At 44.8% G+C, this 27,068-nt stretch overlaps 1 protein-coding gene across 3 annotated transcripts in view; it reads left to right on the forward strand.

The window, feature by feature from the left end:
* Positions 1 to 22,854, forward strand: part of LOC116615087 — a 54,816-nt gene extending 31,962 nt beyond the window's left edge. For 2 of the 3 annotated variants that reach the window (XM_048730516.1, XM_048730517.1), the window contains 19 exons: positions 5,210 to 5,269; positions 5,576 to 5,651; positions 5,715 to 5,953; positions 6,292 to 6,345; positions 6,627 to 6,693; positions 7,761 to 7,972; positions 8,273 to 8,326; positions 9,100 to 9,172; positions 9,640 to 9,796; positions 10,310 to 10,533; positions 10,684 to 10,868; positions 11,268 to 11,363; positions 11,945 to 12,172; positions 12,602 to 12,813; positions 13,165 to 13,205; positions 13,304 to 13,400; positions 20,253 to 20,436; positions 21,180 to 21,303; positions 22,092 to 22,854. In XM_048730516.1, the coding sequence (XP_048586473.1) occupies positions 5,210 to 5,269; positions 5,576 to 5,651; positions 5,715 to 5,953; positions 6,292 to 6,345; positions 6,627 to 6,693; positions 7,761 to 7,972; positions 8,273 to 8,326; positions 9,100 to 9,172; positions 9,640 to 9,796; positions 10,310 to 10,533; positions 10,684 to 10,868; positions 11,268 to 11,363; positions 11,945 to 12,172; positions 12,602 to 12,813; positions 13,165 to 13,205; positions 13,304 to 13,400; positions 20,253 to 20,436; positions 21,180 to 21,303; positions 22,092 to 22,324 (2,616 nt within the window). In that variant the 3' untranslated portion in view covers positions 22,325 to 22,854. The remainder of the gene's footprint in view (positions 1 to 5,209; positions 5,270 to 5,575; positions 5,652 to 5,714; positions 5,954 to 6,291; positions 6,346 to 6,626; positions 6,694 to 7,760; positions 7,973 to 8,272; positions 8,327 to 9,099; positions 9,173 to 9,639; positions 9,797 to 10,309; positions 10,534 to 10,683; positions 10,869 to 11,267; positions 11,364 to 11,944; positions 12,173 to 12,601; positions 12,814 to 13,164; positions 13,206 to 13,303; positions 13,401 to 20,252; positions 20,437 to 21,179; positions 21,304 to 22,091) is intronic. The other variant, XM_048730518.1, reaches the window with a different exon arrangement.
* Positions 22,855 to 27,068: the final 4,214 nt, after the last annotated feature.

A 27,068-nucleotide genomic window follows, 5' to 3' on the forward strand; every position in this document is an offset into this window, starting at 1 on the left:
CAGCACACTCGTCCAAGTGAGTATCACGCTATCAGCACACTCGTCCAAGTGAGTATCACGCTATCAGCACACTCGTCCAAGTGAGTATCACGACATTAGCGCACTCGTCCAAGTGAGTATCACGACATTAGCGCACTCGTCCAAGTGAGTATCACGCTATCACCACACTCGTCCAAGTGAGTATCACGACATTAGCACACTCGTCCAAGTGAGTATCACGACATTAGCACACTCGTCCAAGTGAGTATCACGACATCAGCACACTCGTCCAAGTGAGTATCACGCTATCAGCACACTCGTCCAAGTGAGTATCACGCTATCAGCACACTCGTCCAAGTGAGTATCACGCTATCAGCACACTCGTCCAAGTGAGTATCACGCTATCAGCACACTCGTCCAAGTGAGTATCACGACATTAGCGCACTCGTCCAAGTGAGTATCACGCTATCACCACACTCGTCCAAGTGAGTATCACGACATTAGCACACTCGTCCAAGTGAGTATCACGACATTAGCACACTCGTCCAAGTGAGTATCACGACATTAGCACACTCGTCCAAGTGAGTATCACGACATTAGCACACTCGTCCAAGTGAGTATATCACGACATTAGCACACTCGTCCAAGTGAGTATCACGACATTAGCACACTCGTCCAAGTGAGTATCACGCTATCAGCACACTCGTCCAAGTGAGTATCACGACATCAGCACACTCGTCCAAGTGAGTATCACGCTATCAGCACACTCGTCCAAGTGAGTATCACGCTATCAGCACACTCGTCCAAGTGAGTATCACGCTATCAGCACACTCGTCCAAGTGAGTATCACGCTATCAGCACACTCGTCCAAGTGAGTATCACGACATTAGCGCACTCGTCCAAGTGAGTATCACGCTATCAGCACACTCGTCCAAGTGAGTATCACGCTATCAGCACACTCGTCCAAGTGAGTATCACGCTATCACCACACTCGTCCAAGTGAGTATCACGACATCACCACACTCGTCCAAGTGAGTATCACGACATCAGCACACTCGTCCAAGTGAGTATCACGCTATCAGCACACTCGTCCAAGTGAGTATCACGCTATCAGCACACTCGTCCAAGTGAGTATCACGCTATCAGCACACTCGTCCAAGTGAGTATCACGCTATCAGCACACTCGTCCAAGTGAGTATCACGACATTAGCGCACTCGTCCAAGTGAGTATCACGCTATCAGCACACTCGTCCAAGTGAGTATCACGCTATCAGCACACTCGTCCAAGTGAGTATCACGCTATCACCACACTCGTCCAAGTGAGTATCACGCTATCACCACACTCGTCCAAGTGAGTATCACGACATCACCACACTCGTCCAAGTGAGTATCACGACATTAGCACACTCGTCCAAGTGAGTATCACGACATTAGCGCACTCGTCCAAGTGAGTATCACGCTATCAGCACACTCGTCCAAGTGAGTATCACGCTATCAGCACACTCGTCCAAGTGAGTATCACGCTATCAGCACACTCGTCCAAGTGAGTATCACGACATTAGCGCACTCGTCCAAGTGAGTATCACGCTATCAGCACACTCGTCCAAGTGAGTATCACGCTATCAGCACACTCGTCCAAGTGAGTATCACGCTATCACCACACTCGTCCAAGTGAGTATCACGCTATCACCACACTCGTCCAAGTGAGTATCACGACATCACCACACTCGTCCAAGTTAGTATCACGACATTAGCACACTCGTCCAAGTGAGTATCACGACATTAGCGCACTCGTCCAAGTGAGTATCACGCTATCAGCACACTCGTCCAAGTGAGTATCACGCTATCAGCACACTCGTCCAAGTGAGTATCACGCTATCAGCACACTCGTCCAAGTGAGTATCACGACATTAGCACACTCGTCCAAGTGAGTATCACGACATTGGCGCACTCGTCAAAGTGAGTATCACACTATCAGCACACTCGTCCAAGTGAGTATCACGCTATCAGCACACTCGTCCAAGTGAGTATCACCCTATCAGCACACTCGTCCAAGTGAGTATCACGCTATCAGCACACTCGTCCAAGTGAGTATCACGACATTAGCGCACTCGTCCAAGTGAGTATCACGCTATCAGCACACTCGTCCAAGTGAGTATCACGCTATCAGCACACTCGTCCAAGTGAGTATCACGCTATCACCACACTCGTCCAAGTGAGTATCACGCTATCACCACACTCGTCCAAGTGAGTATCACGACATCACCACACTCGTCCAAGTGAGTATCACGACATTAGCACACTCGTCCAAGTGAGTATCACGACATTAGCGCACTCGTCCAAGTGAGTATCACGCTATCAGCACACTCGTCCAAGTGAGTATCACGCTATCAGCACACTCGTCCAAGTGAGTATCACGCTATCAGCACACTCGTCCAAGTGAGTATCACGACATTAGCACACTCGTCCAAGTGAGTATCACGACATTGGCGCACTCGTCAAAGTGAGTATCACACTATCAGCACACTCGTCCAAGTGAGTATCACGCTATCAGCACACTCGTCCAAGTGAGTATCACGACATTAGCACACTCGTCCAAGTGAGTATCACGCTATCAGCACACTCGTCCAAGTGAGTATCACGCTATCACCACACTCGTCCAAGTGAGTATCACGCTATCAGCACACTCGTCCAAGTGAGTATCACGCTATCAGCACACTCGTCCAAGTGAGTATCACGACATTAGCACACTCGTCCAAGTGAGTATCACGACATCAGCACACTCGTCCAAGTGAGTATCACGCTATCAGCACACTCGTCCAAGTGAGTATCACCCTATCAGCACACTCGTCCAAGTGAGTATCACGCTATCAGCACACTCGTCCAAGTGAGTATCACGCTATCAGCACACTCGTCCAAGTGAGTATCACGCTATCAGCACACTCGTCCAAGTGAGTATCACGACATTAGCACACTCGTCCAAGTGAGTATCACGCTATCAGCACACTCGTCCAAGTGAGTATCACGACATCAGCACACTCGTCCAAGTGAGTATCACGACATTAGCACACTCGTCCAAGTGAGTATCACGCTATCAGCACACTCGTCCAAGTGAGTATCACGACATCAGCACACTCGTCCAAGTGAGTATCACGCTATCAGCACACTCGTCCAAGTGAGTATCACGACATCAGCACACTCGTCCAAGTGAGTATCACGACATTAGCACACTCGTCCAAGTGAGTATCACGCTATCAGCACACTCGTCCAAGTGAGTATCACGACATCAGCACACTCGTCCAAGTGAGTATCACGCTATCAGCACACTCGTCCAAGTGAGTATCACGACATTAGCACACTCGTCCAAGTGAGTATCACGACATTAGCACACTCGTCCAAGTGAGTATCACGACATTAGCACACTCGTCCAAGTGAGTATCACGCTATCACCACACTCGTCCAAGTGAGTATCACGACATTAGCACACTCGTCCAAGTGAGTATCACGACATTAGCACACTCGTCCAAGTGAGTATCACGACATTAGCACACTCGTCCAAGTGAGTATCACGACATTAGCACACTCGTCCAAGTGAGTATCACGACATTAGCACACTCGTCCAAGTGAGTATCACGACATTAGCACACTCGTCCAAGTGAGTATCACGCTATCAGCACACTCGTCCAAGTGAGTATCACGACATCAGCACACTCGTCCAAGTGAGTATCACGCTATCAGCACACTCGTCCAAGTGAGTATCACGCTATCAGCACACTCGTCCAAGTGAGTATCACGCTATCAGCACACTCGTCCAAGTGAGTATCACGACATTAGCGCACTCGTCCAAGTGAGTATCACGACATTAGCGCACTCGTCCAAGTGAGTATCACGCTATCACCACACTCGTCCAAGTGAGTATCACGACATTAGCACACTCGTCCAAGTGAGTATCACGACATTAGCACACTCGTCCAAGTGAGTATCACGACATCAGCACACTCGTCCAAGTGAGTATCACGCTATCAGCACACTCGTCCAAGTGAGTATCACGCTATCAGCACACTCGTCCAAGTGAGTATCACGCTATCAGCACACTCGTCCAAGTGAGTATCACGCTATCAGCACACTCGTCCAAGTGAGTATCACGACATTAGCGCACTCGTCCAAGTGAGTATCACGCTATCACCACACTCGTCCAAGTGAGTATCACGACATTAGCACACTCGTCCAAGTGAGTATCACGACATTAGCACACTCGTCCAAGTGAGTATCACGACATTAGCACACTCGTCCAAGTGAGTATCACGACATTAGCACACTCGTCCAAGTGAGTATATCACGACATTAGCACACTCGTCCAAGTGAGTATCACGACATTAGCACACTCGTCCAAGTGAGTATCACGCTATCAGCACACTCGTCCAAGTGAGTATCACGACATCAGCACACTCGTCCAAGTGAGTATCACGCTCTCAGCACACTCGTCCAAGTGAGTATCACGCTATCAGCACACTCGTCCAAGTGAGTATCACGCTATCAGCACACTCGTCCAAGTGAGTATCACGCTATCAGCACACTCGTCCAAGTGAGTATCACGACATTAGCGCACTCGTCCAAGTGAGTATCACGCTATCAGCACACTCGTCCAAGTGAGTATCACGCTATCAGCACACTCGTCCAAGTGAGTATCACGCTATCAGCACACTCGTCCAAGTGAGTATCACGCTATCACCACACTCGTCCAAGTGAGTATCACGACATTAGCACACTCGTCCAAGTGAGTATCACGCTATCACCACACTCGTCCAAGTGAGTATCACGACATTAGCGCACACGTCAAGTGAGTATCACGACATTAGCGCACACGTCAAGTGAGTATCACGACATTAGCACACACGTCAAGTGAGTATCACGCCATGTGCCTTAAAGAGCCTCTGGCAGCCGCTTACTCGTACCAATTGGGTAAATAAAGTGCTGATTAAATTATTGTTGTTGTTGCTGCTGTAGCTGCTGTTGTTGTTGCAATTGTTGTTGTTGTTGTTATTGTTGTTGTTGGTGGTGCTGCTGTTGCTGTTGCTGTTTCTGTTGCTGTTGTTGTTGTCGTTGTTGTTGAAAGATTTGAAGTATAAAAAGGAATGTTCTAAACGTCAACTTATGCTATGGACATGAGGAAAAGTTTGAATGTTGAAAATCGCTTGTTTAAAACCCTTCTGACCAAGCTTTTTTTTAGAAAGGAAACAGAAGTCTTGTTATCCCCGACTTCGAGTATGGAGAACCGATTACTTATAAGGTGTGCAAGTAGGACTGATGTTAGTTATAAACAAAAACCGACTAGCTATAAGAAGGGCTGGTCACACTGTGCTGACTTTTTGCTTAATTGGCGGCCAAAAAGTTGGTCATTACTCATTAGGAAATCTTTAAATACTAGGCTTTTTCCATATGATACCTGACTGTGCACCCCCCCAGACAATCTTGGGTGCCCGCCTGTATTATGGCATTATTTGACTCATATCATGACATTATTTGCTTAATATGATGGCATCGTTTGACTAGTATATTATGGCATTATTCAACTTATAATGGCATCTTTTTCCAGATTGAATGTCATTATATTGAAAAGTGGATCAATGTCGCTACAGCCAGGGTCACAAGAACCTTCTCCGCTGTCAAAGGTAAAACTTTCAATTCTCTAAGTCCTTCATGACGAGAAATTTATTCTTATTATTTTTCCCTAGAACTGGACAAGAAAGTGGTTATTGTGCGAGAGTTTAACAAAGAAATACTTAGTCATTCATCGAATTTCGAGGAAAACAAAGAGACGCAAATGTTCACCTGGAATGTACGCTGGTCCCCTCCTTCCACGCAGCACTACAGAGTCATCCATTACATGATATCTTACATACTTACTGGCTACACTTACATCGATTGCTCGTTTGGCCTTAACTCTTCTGACTGTCCTTATCCAGATGCTGTGGTACGAAAAAGATATCATATTTGGAACATTATGCACTTAGAGATCGATCTTTCAAAATCACAGCAAGGAACGTATTTTTTTTCTGCTTGATATTTCTTTTGCGACTTATTCTGTCGCTTTATGTTTTTCTCTAGAATTTCGCCTTCACGCCATAGAAAACTTGTCCAAACTGTGTTTCTAAAAATGTTTGGCTTGCTTGCGACCTTTAAGGTGGTCGGTCTCTTATTTACAATATTTAGGGGCGGATCTAGAGAATGTGATCGTATAAAAAAAACTTACAAAAAAAAGAGATCTTAAATAAAACATAGCTCTGCTAATTGCTTTTTACATAACTGTAGGTGAATACCACAACATCCCTTACTGTTCGTCCCTCAGAGAAGATTTTAATAAAGGTACTGTACACCATAAGTGATGTTTCACTAGTATACGTATGGAAATCAAGAAGAGAATAAAATGACTTTATGACCCCTAGAACACACCACCCGATATAACACACCGTTTGGCATCGCTACCAATTACAGGCCACTAAACACAGACGGAGAAGCATATCATATACGGACTAAGAAAATTTTGCTCAACCAAATAATAGGGTCTCCATTCCAATCCCCCGGTTCTCAGTTCATGGTCCACTTTACGATTGTTTGAGCAGCATTTTTGTCTTTTGTCATTACAGGTTACACCTGTGTTCAATGCAACTTTTGTGAAAGGGCAAGAACTTGTGGTGGAACTAAGCGCACCAGGTAACTACAGCTCGTGGTTCAGAAAACCGGGGTGCGGTTTGAAGTACGTGCACCCTTTTCTGTCTTGTAAAGGGATGTCGACAGGGGCGTAACCAGGGGGGTGGCCTAGGGGGTCCGGGCCCCCCTTTTAGCAGACACAAATACAGTAAATGTATGAGAAATTATCTAAACTACAGGAGAAAATTCCTTGAAGGTCCCTTTTGGGCCCCCTTCTGATAAAATTCCTGCCTTTTCGCCGCTGGTAGAGATTGACATTACTTAAGGAATTTCACTTCAGGTATGTGGTGTCGAAACTGAACGCGAAGTGTTCGGATGCATTATGAGATGGTCCCTCCGATTCTGTCTTTATCGAAAACTGAAATGAGCTTGAGTAAATCTCCCAATGTTCAATCAATCTCATCAGTTTTGACTTTAATCGTGTAGTAAGGGATCTTGTAAAATTAAAAACAAAGAAATCCTAAAATCCCAGAAAACTTCGGAAAATGGTGGGTTGGTCAAGGGTCAACCCAGAAAAAAAGGATAATTGGAAAATCAAAAAGAAAATGCTGGTCTATATTTTCGCGCAACGTTGTCAGGTTGTCATTGACTGCAGCGATATCTGCAAATTGCAATGAAATGCGCGAGAAACTCTCCTCACGGAAGAAAGAACTATGAAAGGTCCCGTATGTTATTGTCGTCGCCATCATAAAAATCAACGGCTTATTTTCTAAATGATCTAAAAAGCCTGAGTCGCGCGCGGGGAAACATGCGGTATGTTTACTGCAAAAAATAAATAAATAAAAATAAAAATGAAAAGGGGTTGGTGGTGATGGGTCTCTCTATCCAGTTTTTTCTTGGATTTTTTGGATTTTTTTAAACCTTACTAGATCCCTAAAGTATACAATGGTATTTTTTGATATCATACCAATCGAATCTCTCCTCGCAACCTTTGTCTTTGTGGACGCAGCAGTGCACGTCGAACAACATTTTTCTTTTCTAGCTATGGAGGAATGTTAGGATTTTCAATGAAAATCTCCATTTGTTGACATCAGGTTATCGATCATCATAATCATGTTTTGCCTTGTCAGAACCAAGAGTGGAGATTGTCAAGCCAAGGAATCTCACTTTTGCCTTAAATGCCTCTGTTGGAGGAGTTGTCATCACTTGGTCACCCCCTCTCTTCAGGTTAAGCAAAGTCAAACATTACCAGCTTCAATACGAGATTCGCACGATAGCCGAGTCATCTGATAAAAGCGTTAAGTCTCGAAGACGAAGGGCTGTTATTACCAACACCACAACGGTAAATTTTCTGTTTTAGAGATTTAGAATGAAATATATACATTAAACACGAGGTTCCTCTATAAAAGGGAAAGCTACTCCAACCCCTGGACTCGAATTTGCAACACCGCCACACTTGCACCCCTGTTTCCTGTGAAAATTCTTATCTCTAAGCGAATATTCTGACGTGTTGACTTATTGACGAATGATTGTTAATAACTGATAGTTCTGAGCCCGGAGGTGGGAGAAGCTTTCCCTTTTATAGCGGAACCTCGTGTTTACGTTTAAAAAAACTCGTGTAATTAAAGCTTTTCTTTTCTAGGACACCTCTCATATTGCGCCTTATATAACTGCTGGTAATGAGATGGAGTTTACCGTAAGTGGCTACAATCAAGATGTTCAGCATAATCATAAAACAATTATCATCGCCTTTATCTTCTCATGGTCAAAGATCACATGTATGATCAAGTGTTCTTACTTCATCGCCCATCATGTAGTTTATTTCTACATCATGAACAAAGATCACATGTATGATCAAGTGTTCTTACTTAATCGCCCATCATGTAGTTTATTTCTACATCATGATCAAAGATCACATGTATAATCAAGTGTTCTTACTTCATCGCCCATCATGTAGTTTATTTCTACATCATGATCAAAGATCACATGTATGATCAAGTGTTCTTACCTCATCGCCCATCATGTAGTTTATTTCTTACATCATGATCAAAGATCACATGTATGATCAAGTGCTCTTACCTCATCGCCCATCGTGTAGTTTATTTCTACATCATGATCAAAGATCACATGTATGATCAAGTGTTCTTACCTCATCGCCCATCATGTAGTTTATTTCTTACATCATGATCAAAGATCACATGTATGATCAAGTGCTCTTACCTCATCGCCCATCGTGTAGTTTATTTCTACATTTTGATCAAAGATCACATGTATGATCAAGTGTTCTTACCTCATCGCCCATCATGTAGTTTATTTCTTACATCATGATCAAAGATCACATTTATGATCAAGTGTTCTTACCTCATCGCCCATCATGTAGTTTATTTCTACATCATGATCAAAGATCACATGTATGATCAAGTGTTCTTACTTCATCGCCCATCATGTAGTTTATTTTCATGTTGCCAGGTAACGCCGGTGTTTGCTGCTGAGGCTGTGCGAGGCCAGCCATCTACTAGTGTGTACATGTCGCAGCCCCAAGGTTCGTCCATCCCGCGTATCAAGCGCAGAGGGCCGGTGAGGGGGAGACACTTAGGGGCGTGACAGGGAGAGTAGGAGCGTTACAGGAAGAATAGGTGCGTGACAGGGAGAAAAGGAGCGTTACAGTGAGAGTAGGAACGTGACAGTAAGAGTATCAGCGTGACAGCAAGAATAGGTGCGTGACAAGCACAATAAGAGCGTGACAGGAAGCGCAGGGGACCGGGGAGGGAGAGACACGTAAAGTAGGGGCGTGACAGGGAGAGTAGATGCGTGACAGGGAGAGTAGGTGCGTGACAGGGAGAGTAGGAGCGTGACAGTAAGAGAAGGAGCGTGACAGCGAGAGTAGGAGCGTGACAGTAAGAGTAGGAGCGTGACAGTGAGAGTAGGAGCATTACACTAGGCCACCCGTGCTTCCACTGCTAACGGCTTCCACTGCTTCGCGTGCTAACGGTTCATCTACGTACACAGGAAACCCAGGTGCGTCATCATCTGGCAAGTGGTCTAAGGGAGAGGTAGCAGGCCTGGTCATAGGAATCCTCGCCATCGTGCTGATCATCCTTATTTTGTGGCTGCTGATCGTGAAGGCTCAACAGAACAGCAAGGAAAAAAAGGGGAAACCAATTTGGTGAGTAGGACGGTGTAAGGGGCACTTCTATGATATTGCTGTTGTTATTGTTTTTGTTATGGCTATTATTGTATTGGTGCTTTTGTTGGTTGATATCAATATTGGTGTAGCTGTTGATGTTGGCTGCTATTTATATGTTGCTAAGCCATTATTGTTTTGGTGCTATTCTTGGTTGATATTGATAATGGTGGGATGTCGATGTTGGCTGTTTTGTTGCTGCTTGCAGTTATTGTTGTTGGCTAATATCGTTATTGTTATTTCTGCTGTTATATTTTTTATGTTTCCATTTCAATCCTACGCTTTGATGAAATACTTCAATTGAAAATTTCTATTTTAGCTTTTAAAATACTCTGTTAGTCCCTATTTTTTATCTAAGTGCCAGAAAGCATTTATTTCTGATTTAGAAAAGCTGTTATGCTGTTATTTTTCCAATTTAATTTGGCAAATACGGCATGAGACCTTAACAATGGACAACACCAAAGGTGTGGCTGACATGGGTTGTTTTGATTTCAGGAAATCCGGGGCCATGCTTGATCACTGGGAGGTTCCTGAGCAGAAGATTATCCGAGTAGAGGAGTTGGGCGAGGGAGCTTATGGCAAAGTATTCAGAGGCTACATACTAGAGGTTCCTGAGCAAGTGAGCAAGTCATCTAACTTCACGAATAGTTTAAGGCACAAGAGTGTATGGTCCACTCAAAACGAGAAAGGAATCGAAGTTGCCATCAAAATGTTACACGGTAAGATCTCTGATAGTGATTGATTAAAAAGGTTTAATTAATGCAGCAAAAAAGGACAGCTGTGCGCACAACTTTGATTTTATGAGAGATGGAGGGTTAGAAAAAGTATAGAGACATCATGGCAATACCCATCATTTGTCTAAATTGCAGATACGTCTGTCACGGAACTGAGGGCTGATTTCCTGAAAGAAATTCAGCTGATGAAAGAGGTGGGATCTCACCGCAACATCGTCAACATGCTGGGCTGTTGCACACTGACGGAGCCCATGTTTCTCATTGTGGAGTACCTGCCGTACGGGGACCTTCTGCACTACTTGAGAAAGAGAAGGGGAAAGGTAATAACATAACACACGTATATTCGGGGGCCTTCTACACTACTTGAGAAAGGGAAGGGGAAAGGTATAAATACAATAATACACACACGGGGACTTTCTGCACTACTTGAGAAGGAGAAAGGAGAAAGGTAATACCGTAACACACGATTCGAGACTACACAAAATGTTGTTCTTAGCAAAGAAGTGAGGCAATTTCATTCTACATACGGAGATCGTAAGCTTACAACTAGATACAATACTTGAGAGTAAAAAGATCAATATATACCATGAAACATGGTATTTATTATATGATATGTTATAAGAGTCTATGATGACGTAGAATGGGTCAATGTAATGTCTAAAGGTGTGCAGTAATACTGTATCTAAGTTATCGTGACACTAATATTTTTCTTTTTCCAGATTAACCAGTTTTCTGCCGATGATCCGCGCGGACCATATCATTCCACGTATTGTCACATGGTGCTTAGCTCAAAGGGACAAACTATCACCACCGAGGTATTAGATCCCTTAGGGTGGAACCCCTTTAAAACGAAAAAAAAAAATAACGTTTAAAAGACGTTCATAGAAGAACAACGCGGCAACCGATGAGAGGACTTTCACTTTGAAATTTATTGCAGAGGTTGCAGGTTTTTCTGTGAGTATTATGTCTGAGTACACACATATGGTCAGACTTGAGTTCCATGGCGGCTACCTTAGGTGGCTACTTTTATGCCATCCACCTGGCGTCCTGGTATCTGTGCTCTAATAATCCAACATTATAGCTGTAGGATGGTTAGCTTCCCAATTTGTTTCCATATTTATAACACGTGGAGCAGATACCTCTACTATTATTGGGCTGGAGTAAACCTTTACAAATAAAACATTGAACTTCAGTTTGCAAGCTATCGTGTTTTCGTAAGTTCCTTTATATCTCCTTCATTTAATACGGTGTCCTTATAAAGCGGTACCTATGGATAAATGTCGGGCGAAACAGAAAGCTTTTTAAATGGTGATTTAGAAAAACTAGATTAGTCAATACCATTGTGATGTCGAAATAAATAGGTATAACTAAAACTATTGAATTATTTCGTCAACAGAAAACACGAGCAGACCGAATCTACTTCAACAGTTTAGATGAACAAATCGATAACGACACCGGAATAGGCGTCGTTTCTTTTAAGGCACGTGGGGATGGTGATTTAAAGTACGAGAATGTAGACGTTACCGAGAGCATAGATATGGATGTCATGTCAGTGAAGGAGGAAGACGATGTTCTCACGTCAGGTGACCTCATGGCATTTGCCTGGCAAGTCGCCCAGGGAATGGTGAGTAGGTTCCAAGGGGTTCCAGTACACTCTAGGATTTTTTTACGAAAAATATTCGCTTCTACATCGTTAATCTGCTTCTCGTTCATAATACGACAAATGTTAAGGCATTAAAAACAGATCAGTGGAGGGTACAAAAAACAGATACAGAAAAAAACTGAAAATCTTAGTAAGATTTTTTTAGCTAATCGTCCTTATTTTAGCTAATTGTCTTTATTTTAGCTATAATGCTAAATTATTCGAAGTTAGAGATACATCTTTTTTTCGAGTCGAAAGCAAAGGAAATGCTGTTGTAATACGATTCCTGTCTAAGAGGAACACACTGAGACAAAGTTCAGAGACAGTGCAATAGCCAATCCACGTAGACGCTGTTCCTAGAAGTGAGAAGAACCAACCCTGAGTATGTACAAATTGCATTTCATATTCCAGGAATACTTGAGTAAGCGTGGCTTTGTCCACCGTGATCTGGCGGCTCGTAATGTGCTTGTTGGTGATAACAAAGTTGCCAAGGTGGCGGATTTCGGTCTGACTCGTCACATGTACGAGGATCTGTACCAGGGCAAGACGAGCAGGAAGCTGCCACTCAAATGGATGAGCATCGAGGCCATCTTTGATCAGGCTTTCACCTCACAGAGTGATGTGTGAGTATTAATAGATCATTCTTGATCAGGCTTTCCCCTCACAGAGTGATGTGTGAGTATTAATAGATAATCTTTGATCAGGCTTTCACTTCAAAGAGGGAGGTGTGAGTATATTAAGAGGCCATCTTTTATCCAGTTGCAATTGCTATTTTCTTCTGCTTCTCCTGAGGCTACTTTTTTTTACCTTTTTTTTCTATTGTTCCCCTTTTTCTTCTTTTTTTTTCTTTTTTTACCTCGATCCAATCCATCCTCCTTTTCTTAACATCCCCCCATTTCTTCCATTACCACTGTGTCCAAATGTCTATGATCATTTCAATTGATAGACTGACAAAGTTTTATATCATTTTCCAGGTGGGCTTATGGTATTTTTTTGTGGGAACTCGTCACGATGGGTAAGATTTAACCCGATGAGCTGAGAGCACAAAACAACTTTCTGTTTATTGATTTTGTTTACCATTATTGTGTTATAATTCGAAACATCATTACCCAGGCGGAACCCCGTACCCAGCCATCAATAATCGTGAGCTGCTCCGCCTCTTGAAGGAAGGGTATCGAATGGAACAACCTGACACATGCAGCGATGACTTGTAAGTAATTTATTGACAAAAAGAGAAACATTGGACAGCCCTTTGAACAAACCGGGATACTGAATTCCCTTATGCTGTAACACAAAATGATTGAACGCTACATGAGCGATTCCGCCAATCACTTTCTTGTTTTAAAAACAAAAGTTATCATGTTTTAACAGATCTTCGGGATTTTTACCATGCCATTGCATTATTCATGCATACATTTTTCTGCTTATTTTGAAATTTCTGGTAATCTTTCTTCGTGGGATCTTGTTTTCCTTCTTATTTTGTAGTAGTTATGCTCGGTCTTTTGGTGGTCGTTTGGGGCGGTGGAAGTGCCGGTGAATGTTCCGGTGTATGTGACGGTGTATGTGACGGTGGATGTGATGGTGTATGTGACGGTGGATGTGATGGTGTATGTGACGGTGGATGTGATGGTGGATGTGATGGTGGATGTGACGGTGGATGTGATGGTGTATGTGACGGTGGATGTGATGGTGGATGTGATGGTGTATGTGACGGTGGATGTGGCGGTGTATGTGATGGTGTATGTGGCGGTGTATGTGATGGTGGATGTGATGGTGGATGTGACGGTGGATGTGACGGTGGATGTGATGGTGGATGTGATGGTGGATGTGACGGTGGATGTGACGGTGGATGTGATGGTGGATGTGATGGTGGATGTGATGGTGGATGTGATGGTGGATGTGACGGTGGATGTGATGGTGGATGTGATGGTGGATGTGATGGTGGATGTGATGGTGTATGTGATGGTGGATGTGATGGTGGATGTGACGGTGGATGTGATGGTGGATGTGATGGTGGATGTGACGGTGGATGTGATGGTGGATGTGATGGTGGATGTGATGGTGGATGTGATGGTGGATGTGATGTTGGAAGTGATGGTGTATGTGACGGTGGATGTGGCGGTGTATGTGATGGTGGATGTGATGGTGTATGTGATGGTGGATGTGATGGTGTATGTGACGGTGGATGTGATGGTGGATGTGATGGTGGATGTGACGGTGGATGTGATGGTGGATGTGATGGTGGATGTGACGGTGGATGTGATGGTGGATGTGATGGTGGATGTGACGGTGGATGTGACGGTGGATGTGATGGTGGATGTGATGGTGGATGTGATGGTGGATGTGATGGTGGATGTGATGGTGGAAGTGATGGTGTATGTGACGGTGGATGTGGCGGTGTATGTGATGGTGGATGTGATGGTGTATGTGATGGTGGATGTGATGGTGTATGTGACGGTGGATGTGATGGTGGATGTGATGGTGGATGTGACGGTGGATGTGATGGTGTATGTGACGGTGGATGTGACGGTGGATGTGGCGGTGTATGTGACGGTGGATGTGGCGGTGTATGTGATGGTGTATGTGGCGGTGTATGTGTTGGTGGATGTGATGGTGAATGTGACGGTGTATGTGATGGTGGATGTGACGGTGGATGTGACGGTGGATGTGACGGTGTATGTGGCGGTGTATGTGGCGGTGTATGTGATGGTGGATGTGATGGTGGATGTGACGGTGGATGTGATTGTGGATGTGATGGTGGATGTGACGGTGGATGTGATGGTGGATGTGACGGTGGATGTGACGGTGTATGTGGCGGTGTATGTGATGGTGTATGTGATGGTGTATGTGATGGTGTATGTGACGGTGTATGTGATGGTGGATGTGATGGTGGATGTGATGGTGGATGTGATGGTGGATGTGATGGTGTATGTGACGGTGGATGTGATGGTGTATGTGACGGTGGATGTGACGGTGGATGTGATGGTGGATGTGACGGTGGATGTGATGGTGGATGTGATGGTGGATGTGACGGTGGATGTGACGGTGGATGTGACGGTGGATGTGACGGTGGATGTGACGGTGGATGTGATGGTGGATGTGATGGTGGATGTGATGGTGGATGTGACGGTGGATGTGACGGTGGATGTGACGGTGGATGTGACGGTGGATGTGACGGTGGATGTGACGGTGGATGTGACGGTGGATGTGACGGTGGATGTGACGGTGGATGTGACGGTGGATGTGATGGTGTATGTGACGGTGTATGTGACGGTGGATGTGACGGTGGATGTGATGGTGGATGTGATGGTGTATGTGACGGTGGATGTGATGGTGGATGTCATGGTGTATGTGACGGTGGATGTGATGGTGGATGTGATGGTGGATGTGATGGTGTATGTGACGGTGGATGTGACGGTGGATGTGACGGTGGATGTTTTGGTCTATGTGATGGTGTATGTGACGGTGTATGTGACGGTGTATGTGATAGTGTATGTGACGGTGGATGTGACGGTGGATGTGACGGTGGATGTGATGGTGGATGTGACGGTGGATGTGACGGTGGATGTGACGGTGGATGTGACGGTAGATGTGACGGTGGATGTTTCGGTCTATGTGACGGTGGATGTTTCGGTCTATGTGACGGTGGATGTTTCGGTCTATGTGATAGTGTATGTGACGGTGTATGTGATGGTGTATGTGACGGTGTATGTGACGGTGGATGTGACGGTGGATGTGACGGTGGATGTGACGGTAGATGTGACGGTGGATGTGACGGTGGATGTGATGGTGTATGTGATGGTGTAGTGACGGTGGATGTGATGGTGGATGTGATGGTGGATCTGACGGTGGATGTGACGTTGGGTGTGATGGTGGATGTGATGGTGTATGTGACGGTGGATGTCATGGTGGATGTCATGGTGTATGTGACGGTGGATGTGATGGTGGATGTGATGGTGTATGTGACGGTGGATGTGACGGTGGATGTGACGGTGGATGTTTCGGTCTATGTGATGGTGTATGTGACGGTGTATGTGACGGTGTATGTGATAGTGTATGTGACGGTGGATGTGACGGTGGATGTGACGGTGGATGGATGTGACGGTGGATGTGACGGTGGATGTGACGGTGGATGTGACGGTGGATGTGACGGTGGATGTGACGGTGGATGTGACGGTGGATGTGATGGTGTATGTGACGGTGGATGTGACGGTGGATGTGATGGTGGATGTGATGGTGGATCTGACGGTGGATGTGACGTTGGGTGTGACGGTGGATGTGATGGTGGATGTGACGGTGGAAGTGCCGGTGGATGTTCCGGTGTATGTGATGGTGGATGTGACGGTGGATGTGACGTTGGGTGTGACGGTGGATGTGATGGTGTATGTGACGGTGGAAGTGCCGGTAAATGTTCCGGTGTATGTGACGGTGTATGTGACGGTGTATGTGACGGTGGATGTGATGGTGTATGTGACGGTGGAAGTGCCGGTAAATGTGACGGTGGATGTGACGGTGGATGTGACGGTGGATGTGACGGTGGATGTGACGGTGGATGTGACGGTGGATGTGACGGTGGATGTGATGGTGGATGTGATGGTGGATGTGATGGTGGATGTGATGGTGGAAGTGATGGTGTATGTGACGGTGGATGTGGCGGTGTATGTGATGGTGGATGTGATGGTGTATGTGATGGTGGATGTGATGGTGTATGTGACGGTGGATGTGATGGTGGATGTGATGGTGGATGTGACGGTGGATGTGATGGTGTATGTGACGGTGGATGTGACGGTGGATGTGGCGGTGTATGTGACGGTGGATGTGGCGGTGTATGTGACGGTGTATGTGACGGTGGATGTGATGGTGGATGTGATGGTGGATGTGATGGTGTATGTGACGGTGGATGTCATGGTGGATGTCATGGTGGATGTGATGGTGGATGTGATGGTGGATGTGATGGTGTATGTGACGGTGGATGTGACGGTGGATGTGACGGTGGATGTGACGGTGGATGTTTCGGTCTATGTGATGGTGTATGTGACGGTGTATGTGACGGTGTATGTGATAGTGTATGTGACGGTGGATGTGACGGTGGATGTGACGGTGGATGTGATGGTGGATGTGACGGTGGATGTGACGGTGGATGTGACGGTGGATGTGACGGTGGATGTTTCGGTCTATGTGACGGTGGATGTTTCGGTCTATGTGACGGTGGATGTTTCGGTAGATGTGATGGTGGATGTGATGGTGGATCTGACGGTGGATGTGACGTTGGGTGTGACGGTGGATGTGATGGTGGATGTGATGGTGTATGTGACGGTGGAAGTGCCGGTAAATGTGACGTTGGGTGTGACGGTGGATGTGACGGTGGATGTGACGGTGGATGTGACGGTGGATGTGATGGTGTATGTGACGGTAGATGTGATGGTGGATGTGATGGTGGATCTGACGGTGGATGTGACGTTGGGTGTGACGGTGGATGTGATGGTGGATGTGATGGTGTATGTGACGGTGGAAGTGCCGGTAAATGTGACGTTGGGTGTGACGGTGGATGTGACGGTGGATGTGACGGTGGATGTGACGGTAAATGTGACGGTGGATGTGACGGTGGATGTGACGGTGGATGTGACGGTGGATGTGACGTTGGGTGTGACGGTGGATGTGACGGTGGATGTGACGGTGGATGTGATGGTGGATGTGACGGTGGATGTGACGGTGGATGTGACGTTGGATGTGACGGTGCATGTGACGGTGGATGTGATGGTGCATGTGATGGTGGATGTGATGGTGGATGTGACGGTGTATGTGACGGTGTATGTGATGGTGTATGTGACGGTGTATGTGATGGTGTATGTGATGGTGTATGTGATGGTGTATGTGATGGTGTATGTGACGGTGTATGTGACGGTGCATGTGACGGTGGATGTGACGGTGGATGTGATGGTGTATGTGACGGTGGATATGACGGTGTATGTGACGGTGGATGTGATGGTGTATGTGACGTTGGATGTGATGGTGGGAACGGAAGAGAATGAAAGAAATGTGGTGGTGTTATTGTCAATTAGCGTAAATGCTGAAGAACGGTGTAAAAAAGGCCGCTATTAGGGTTGTTTTAGGATAAGAAACGACAGTCGAAATAAAAGTTAGAAATAGTTTTTATTGTTAGCGGGGGGAGTATTTGTGATAACGTGTGGTCGTGTTCTTCTCTTGAGAGTTAATCGCCCCGCTAGTTAATTAATGCATATAGCACGCTCCAACTGGTGGTAATTGTCCTTAACGGGTAATTAATGCGTACGGAACACGCGACTGATGGTTATATTAAGCTACGATGTGATCGTGATCTGTTCTAGTATTCGTATCTCGCCTTTCCCTTGTACACACATATCACGACGATTGGTCCAGAGATCTGAGGCTCGAGATATTATACGTAAGACGTTTAAACTCGTCTCTGCGAACTACTGCGGTGAAAATTGCGGGCATTTACGCTTAAAGAATTGCAACGGGTGTAAGATAGGTCATCCAAGTCAAAGTCAGCACGATTGTGTGATGATGGAGAGCGAAACTTTGTGTTCCGAGTATTACGAAGTGTCTAAGGAGCTAGTCAACTCTAAAAAGGTGTGGGAGAAGGCGCTTGCAGTTTTGCGGAAATTGGGGTTAACACTACACTCGTCTTGGAAATACTATATTGATACTTCGAAGAAAAGGGATTACGCTACCGTCTACTCTTGGCTGTTAGCGCTGTACCCCGATGGTGACGAAGGCAATTTGATAGAGTTTGAAGAGCAGGTTTTGAGAGCATTACCGATACAAGGTTTTTTTTGGACTTTATAACGAGACCATAGAGTGTCCTGAGGGGTTCTCAATAGTCGAGTAACACAAGACGTCGTAAATATGTATAAGCACCAAGGAAACTTTATTAACGCATTGTTTTACTTATGAATCTGCATAACACGGTGTGCATGATTTAGCTTTAGGTACCTGTACTGCTAGTTTTGTATTATACATATAATAAAGAGATAAAGACATCACTTTGATTTAACACAGTAGGACCTGCCATTTCCACCTTGTACTGTTTGTGATCAGTTGTCACGCGAGCTGTTGTACTAGGATATAAGCACGTCAAATGCGACAATTCTATCAGGTGCATATAACATTAAACAATATGGGGTTTAGTAATAGAAAAAAAAAGTCGCTTCGCAGTCCTTAGTGTTTTCTGTAATGCCTTCTTCCGCAGTTATCACAGCAACGACGTGATTCTTTTATACTCTACTCCATGCGCAAATCCGTTTCGCAAATAGGGTACTGGATGGTTTTATCCCTGTGGTAGGGTTCTTGGGCAATGGCATTGGAGGTATCCGGTAATGTGGTATTCCTTGGCGTTGTCTCCTTGGCATTTAACGCAAGATAATCCTTCTCTGGCGTGTCTTATTAGCTTTCTTCGCCATTTTCTTCGCCTGAACCTGTCTCCTCTGCGTAACTTTGACTGACATCGCTTCCTTCCCCGTCGCTTCCTTCCCCGTCGCTTTCTTCCCCGTCGCTTTCTTCCCCGTCGCTTTCTTCCCCGTCGCTTCCTTCCTCGTCGCTTCCTTTCCCGTCGCTTTCTTCCCCGTCGCTTTCTTCCCCGTCGCTTTCTTCCCCGTCGCTTCCTTCCTCGTCGCTTTCTTCCCCGTCGCTTTCTTCCCCGTCGCTTTCTTCCCCGTCGCTTTCTTCCCCGTCGCTTTCTTCCCCGTCGCTTTCTTCCCCGTCGCTTTCTTCCCCGTCGCTTTCTTCCTCGTCGCTTTCTTCCCCGTCGCTTTCTTCCCCGTCGCTTCCTTCCCCGTCGCTCCCTTCCTCGTCGCTTTCTTCCCCGTCGCTTTCTTCCCCGTCGCTTCCTTCCTCGTCTTGAGCACCATCTTCACCCCTTCCTGTCTGATTTTCCTCTTGTGTCACGATATCACTTAGAACCTTGTCATTTTTTCTAAGTCGTTTGTCCGTCAGCCTTCCCCAAAATAATGCCATAACACATTTAAATAGCACACGCCCTCTCAAGCTAGCAGCGTCTCCTATACTTCAAATTCCTCCACAGATACAAGATCATGGCGGCTTGCTGGGAGGAGGACCCCGTTATGCGACCCACGTTCTCGTCACTACGCGAGCATCTTGAAAAGCTCATGATGATGGACAACCCGTACTTTGACCCGAGTGGCGTGGACGAGTCACGTGACTACTACAATGTCCCGTCATTCCACAGCGCGCCAGACCCCGAGGAGGTAAAATAACTCTTTTTTTAATCAATAACAACTACAAATAATCCTGCTAAAAAGACATTTCCCATTTTAGAAATGTCACGTGACGATAACTACTTCCGGAGAGCCAACGGAAACCTCAACCGACAAAAGAATCTATTAGAATCTGCGCTATTATTTAACAGGTCTAACTAACATCCGCTCTAAATTATCAGTCACATCCTCGATGAAACTTAAAATAGACACACTGCTTTTACAATTTTGAAATATTTTTCGCGTTTTTAGTTTACATGCTGTACATGCTGGGGGCTTCGATCATAAGCTGTACATCCAAGTTACATTGTGTGATGACATGAGAGATCTCTTCCACCACCCCTTAAAAGGGAATTGGACATTCCTGGGTCGGAGAGTGTTTCACTGCAGCTTCCGAAAGTTAACAAAACACCGTTATTTGTTCAACAATTTAAATAAAGCCGTTTAAAGCCGCCAATTTTTAACAGAAAACGCGGAAAAGATTTCAAAATTGAAAAAGAAGTGTGTCTATTGAAAGTTTCTTTCAGGATGTGACTGATAATTTAGAGCGGATGGCCTTTAATATTCTAATAGAATATTTTGTCGGTTGAGGTTTCCGTCGGCCCTCCGGAAGTAAACTGGTGTTAATACGGCTTTAACTAGGGGTGGCCTCCCTCGACCGCCACGAATATTATTAAATATGTTTCTGGATCCATGTCTGCGTACCCTTGAGTCTCTTTTTTCGTGATTGCCAGGATGAGGACCTGTTGGAGGAGATTATAATTGTAAAGCAAAATGGTGAGGATTCGGAAAAGGACATTGGTGAGAATGACAATCCCCATGACAACCCGGGCTTTGATCATGAGCCGGACAATGAAAGTAAGTCAAAAACCCTATTGGGTTTCCTGTGTTCAAAAATGGGCAAGGTTCGGGATCTGGTACGAGAACCTTGTGGGGTCTGGTACTAGCTCATTTAGATTTCCAATCAAAACAACAGAAGTCTTTGCCCACTTGAACCAAAGAAAGTTAAACAAAAATCTACTGAATTAAAGATCTACTCGTCTAACCAAACCAAAATCCCATGAAAACTCTCTACAAAATAAAAGAAGTGAGATAAGATTTAGTGGTTAACTTGGCTAATACCATACCTTTCCTGCTTTTTCGCCGAAAAAAGACATCCCATAAAAGAGTTCGAAAAATAAACGATCTACATGAATGAAGCACAGCATAGCTAGCTCACCCATCAATGACCCCTAACTAACAATCAGTGCTCATCATCTTCGCGCCGGCCCCAGGATGCAAGTGTTACGGGGGAAAAGGGGAGGGGGGGGGGTCGTTTTTTTGGGAGATTAACAAACTTTGTAGGTATTTTATCTAGATTAACATTTAACCAGTGCTGGAAAAGAGTTTTACTGTAGACGAGTTTAAAAGTATACGAAACGATTACGTGTAGCTTGGCGCATCCTATCACAATGAAATCGGCCAGTCAAGTCGTTGTGAACTTGAATCAAATGGGCAAATTTTCAAAGCTGTTTTTAGTGTGTGTATGTTGGGGGGGAGGGGAGGTATGAGTTTTCGTGAGTTTTTGGTGAATATATCTTTTCATCCAAAGAAAAGACTATTATTTGGCGCATCAAAGCTTTTTGCAATTTTTGTGTTTGTTTTAGAGGGGGATGATTTCACCACCGTAACAACGACCAACCAAGCTTCTGATAGTACCGAGTCCCCACGAGACAACTCGGACGCGACCGATGAAGCCATGGAGAAGACCAGTCCCCACTCTGCCGAACACGACCTGAATGCCGCCAGGAGAAGCATCCAGTACACCCCTGTGGACTTCAGCGCCCTCGAGGCCAAGCTGTATCGAAAACGAAACGCCTTTGGCGGATTTATCGGTTGAAGACAGGAGAAGGCGACAGTTGTTTTGTGAAGGGATGGACCTTGACAAACTTAAAAGGGCCGTTTTCCATATTAAGGTGTCCATGAGGTTAGTCTATACATGGGGCGCTCGGTGTATACATTCGCGTAGCAAACGCCGAGCCACGTGTCAATTGCCAGACCCATCCCCCTTTTCTTTGTTCGCGCGCCTCAGACATCCCCGTTGTCAGCCTCATGCAGGCCAGCACGATGTCGGAGTAACCACTAGTTAATAGTCTTGTTTTTCGATAAGGCTTAGTGATTCGATAAGGCTTAAACACCTGGTTATAAGGGCTTGTACTATTAAGGTAATGGTCATATCAAAACAAAATAAATTCATTGTAAATAGGGGGCGTGCTTGCCTGCCTTTAAACAAGCTAACACCTGGCTTAACCAGTTCTTTTTTGAAGGCAAAAATAAAAATATGCCGAAATAGACACGAATATATAACCATGTATTAGCAAAATGTAATGTATGCTCCTAGTTGGGATATTAAAACCCCGACCTTACAAAGCCTCGCTTTTGCGCTGAATTCAACAGGACCAGTAGCGGATCAGGGGGGAGGGTTTAGGGGGTTCAACCCCTTCCCCCCTTGGGCTGCCAGAAAGCCATATGTGACAAAAAATACCCCCTCCCCCTTTGTCACAGGGCCAAACCCCCCCTTTAGCCAAAAGCTAGATCCACTCCTGAGGACCCCACTGTAAAATGGCCCATTGGGAAGGGAATGGGCTAGGGTGCCAGACATAGAATGGGCTAGGGTGCCAGACATAGAATGGGTTAGGGTGCCAGATATAGAATGGGTTAGGGTGCTAGACATAGAATGGGCTAGGGTGCCAGACATAGAATGGGTTAGGGTGCCAGACATAAAATGGGTTAGGGTGCTAGACATAGAATGGGTTAGGGTGCCAGACATAAAATGGGTTAGGGTGCTAGACATAGAATGGGTTAGGGTGCCAGACATAGAATGGGTTAGGATGCTAGACATAGAATGGGTTAGGGTGCTAGACATAGAATGGGTTAGGGTGCCAGACATAGAATGGGTTAGGGTGCCAGACATAGGATGGGTTAGGGTGCTAGACATAGAATGGGCTAGGGTGCCAGACATAGAATGGGTTAGGGTGCTAGACATAGAATGGGTTAGGGTGCTAGACATAGAATGGGTTAGGGTGCCAGACATAGAATGGGTTAGGGTGCTAGGCATAGAATGGGCTAGGGTGCCAGACATAGAATGGGCTAGGGTGCCAAACATAGAATGGGTTAGGGTGCCAGACATAGAATGGGTTAGGGTGCCAGACATAGAATGGGTTAGGGTGCCAGACATAGAATGGGTTAGGGTGCCAGACATAGAATGGGTTAGGGTGCCAGACATAGAATGGGTTAGGATGCCAGACATAAAATGGGTTAGGGTGCCAGACATAAAATGGGTTAGGGTGCTAGACATAGAATGGGTTAGGGTGCCAGACATAGAATGGGTTAGGGTGCTAGACATAGAATGGGTTAGGGTGCTAGACATAGAATGGGTTAGGGTGCCAGACATAGAATGGGTTAGGGTGCCAGACATAGAATGGGTTAGGGTGCTAGACATAGAATGGGTTAGGGTGCCAGACATAGAATGGGTTAGGGTGCCAGACATAGAATGGGTTAGGGTGCCAGACATAGAATGGGTTAGGGTGCTAGACATAGAATGGGTTAGGGTGCTAGACATAGAATGGGTTAGGTTGCTAGACATAGAATGGGTTAGGGTGCTAGACATAGAATGGGTTAGGGTGCTAGACATAGAATGGGTTAGGATGCCAGACATAAAATGGGTTAGGGTGCCAGACATAAAATGGGTTAGGGTGCTAGACATAGAATGGGTTAGGGTGCTAGACATAGAATGGGTTAGGGTGCCAGACATAGAATGGGTTAGGATGCCAGACATAAAATGGGTTAGGGTGCCAGACATAAAATGGGTTAGGGTGCCAGACATAGAATGGGTTAGGGTGCTAGACATAGAATGGGTTAGGGTGCTAGACATAGAATGGGTTAGGGTGCCAGACATAGAATGGATTAGGGTGCTAGACATAGAATGGGTTAGGGTGCTAGACATAGAATGGGTTAGGGTGCTAGACATAGAATGGGTTAGGGTGCTAGACATAGAATGGGTTAGGGTGCCAGACATAGAATGGGTTAGGAGGGTGCTAGACATAGAATGGGTTAGGAGGGTGCTAGACATAGAATGGGTTAGGGTGCCAGACATAGAATGGGTTAGGAGGGTGCTAGACATAGAATGGGTTAGGGTGCCAGACATAGAATGGGTTAGGGTGCCAGACATAGAATGGGTTAGAATGCTAGACATAGAATGGGTTAGGGTGCTAGACATAGAATGGGTTAGGGTGCCAGACATAGAATGGGCTAGGGTGCCAGACATAGAATGGGTTAGGGTGCCAGACATAGAATAGGTTTGGGAATTGGGAATTGGTGTTAAAACGCAGTATTCCCACATTATAGTATATGAGCTAGTATAGTGCCAATGATACGAAAAAATAAATAAAGAGAAACTAAATGTAAAGAAAGGGGTGAAGAACATGATTTGAGCATTACAGAGCTATCAGGAAAATATATTTTCGAAAATCAAACATATCAATATTGGTTTATTTAAATATTTTTCCACACAAAAAAAAAATTAATCACGAAACCATCTCATTCGACACGATGATTTTAGAGTTAGTTCCTAAAGTCCCTGTCACACGTTAAGTTTTTTCTCTCGCAACTTGTCGCACAAAAAAATGATTGCAAAGTCGCACGCACGTTTTCATACGTGTGACACCCCATTTTCAACTTTTTTTTCTTTTCTCAAACAAAGTTGCACGGAATTTGTATACTCACTTCTACTTTCCGAAACATTCCACGTGTGAAATTTTCGCAAAAAAAAAAAAAAAAATCACGTGTGACATGGCGCGTGCGACTTGTAATAATAATTTTGCGAGACAAGTTGAAATAGAACGTGTGATAGGGCCAAAAGTCGGCGCGCGCACGTAAACAATGTTTCGGCGTTCTACGCTGTTGTAAGATCGATCAGGATCGATCTCTGGATCGATTAACACTGGTCCAAAATGAGCAATTGGAGCATGCGCAGTATTTTATCTTTTTATTACTTGATTTTACACAAACAGGAACATAGAAAAACAAAAGAGTAATTGTAAAATGTGTTTCATCATTACAGGCTAATTTTAATTACGAACACCTGAAGTTGTTTAACAACATCCCCTTACCAACAGAAGCGGAAGAGTACTTAGCTTAATCTAGCTCAAAAGCCAATATTTAACGGAGAAGAATACATCTATTTAAAAAACGTCATTGCAAACGTCAAATTACGAGATGACGACTACAAGTTGATCATAGTACACGGCCATCCCATTGGTGTCTGGTATCATTATATTTCAACCGAATGCAGGATAATATGGATCAATCCTACGATAATCCATCAAAGGCCATGGATCAAGTCTATCTCTGATATTGCTGTGATGACGTCATGTGATAAAACAGAGCTATGAGAGAGGCACGAATCCAAACACCATGTGTGAGCTGGTGAGTGTGAGTAAATTCTAAAAGTAATTTCTCAAGAGAGCATTGTTACAGTGGTGCATAAATTCATCCGTAAAATCAGGACAGAGAAAAAACGTGGTTTATTTGACGCAAACAGAGCAAATTCAATTATTGCCACATACTACTATGATATATATATGCAACACATGTCCAAGCGTCCGTTTCATCGTCGGTTTCTCTCGGCGAACATTCGTCTCTATGGTTGCTGTCGTCCGGCTTCACTCGTGGAACATTATTCTTCTTTACGTAAGTAGAATTATGCTGGTTTTAGTGAATTCGAAAAACATAATCGATATTTGACCGTTTTTTGACTGTCTTAATTACCTGTTGCAGTTATTATAAATAGTGTTAACTGCCTTGTTAATAAACAAAATTTCCAAAGGCGACGTAGCTGGATATGTGTGAAATAGTTTTGGGATGCACTTCGCTAAATAGAAAAAGACAATACACCAACAATGCTGTGGTTTATTTTGTAAGGGAGACAACATTTTGACGAGCACTGGGGCAAGTCGTTTTCTTGTTTAAGTGAAACTTTAAAAGTTTTTCTCAATGGATGATGAAAACTGTGTTTTTATTGAGAATGGGAGTTTGTATTCTGAAAACGACAATGTCAAAACTAAACGGATCTTGACAACAAGCGAAAAACTTTATCGAAGACTTCGAATAGCGAGTGCAAAAGAAAGTCAGAAAAAGCTACTACAAAATGTACAAGAGGAGATGACGGTAAAGCAACACGAAAAGGAGAAGGAAAAGTTCCGAGAGGTGCACCTCCCTCATATCCTTACGCAACAAAACTCGAAAAAGGTACCGAGGCCTAAAACTGGTCCCGATTCTAAAAGCAAGAGAAACGTTCCTGCTGAGGATCTTAATTTACCAACACTGCCCGTGAAACGAAAAAGTCTTGTCAATCGATTTTATACGGAAAGCCAGGAGAGTGAAATTGTAGAGGCCTACAAAGAAGCAAAGAAAATTCGCGACTCATTCCATCTAGCGTTCAAATATTCTAAAACACCAAGTGGTTTCCATGACAACGCTTCTCCAAAGCCCGCCAAAAGTCCGGAGAAATTGAAAAAAGGAAGTGAAGTTGATACATTCTACGACACGACCAGCAAAACACTACGAATTATTGTAACACTTCC

This window comes from Nematostella vectensis, chromosome 7, assembly GCF_932526225.1.
Source record: "Nematostella vectensis chromosome 7, jaNemVect1.1, whole genome shotgun sequence".
NCBI classification, from domain to species: domain Eukaryota; kingdom Metazoa; phylum Cnidaria; class Anthozoa; order Actiniaria; family Edwardsiidae; genus Nematostella; species Nematostella vectensis.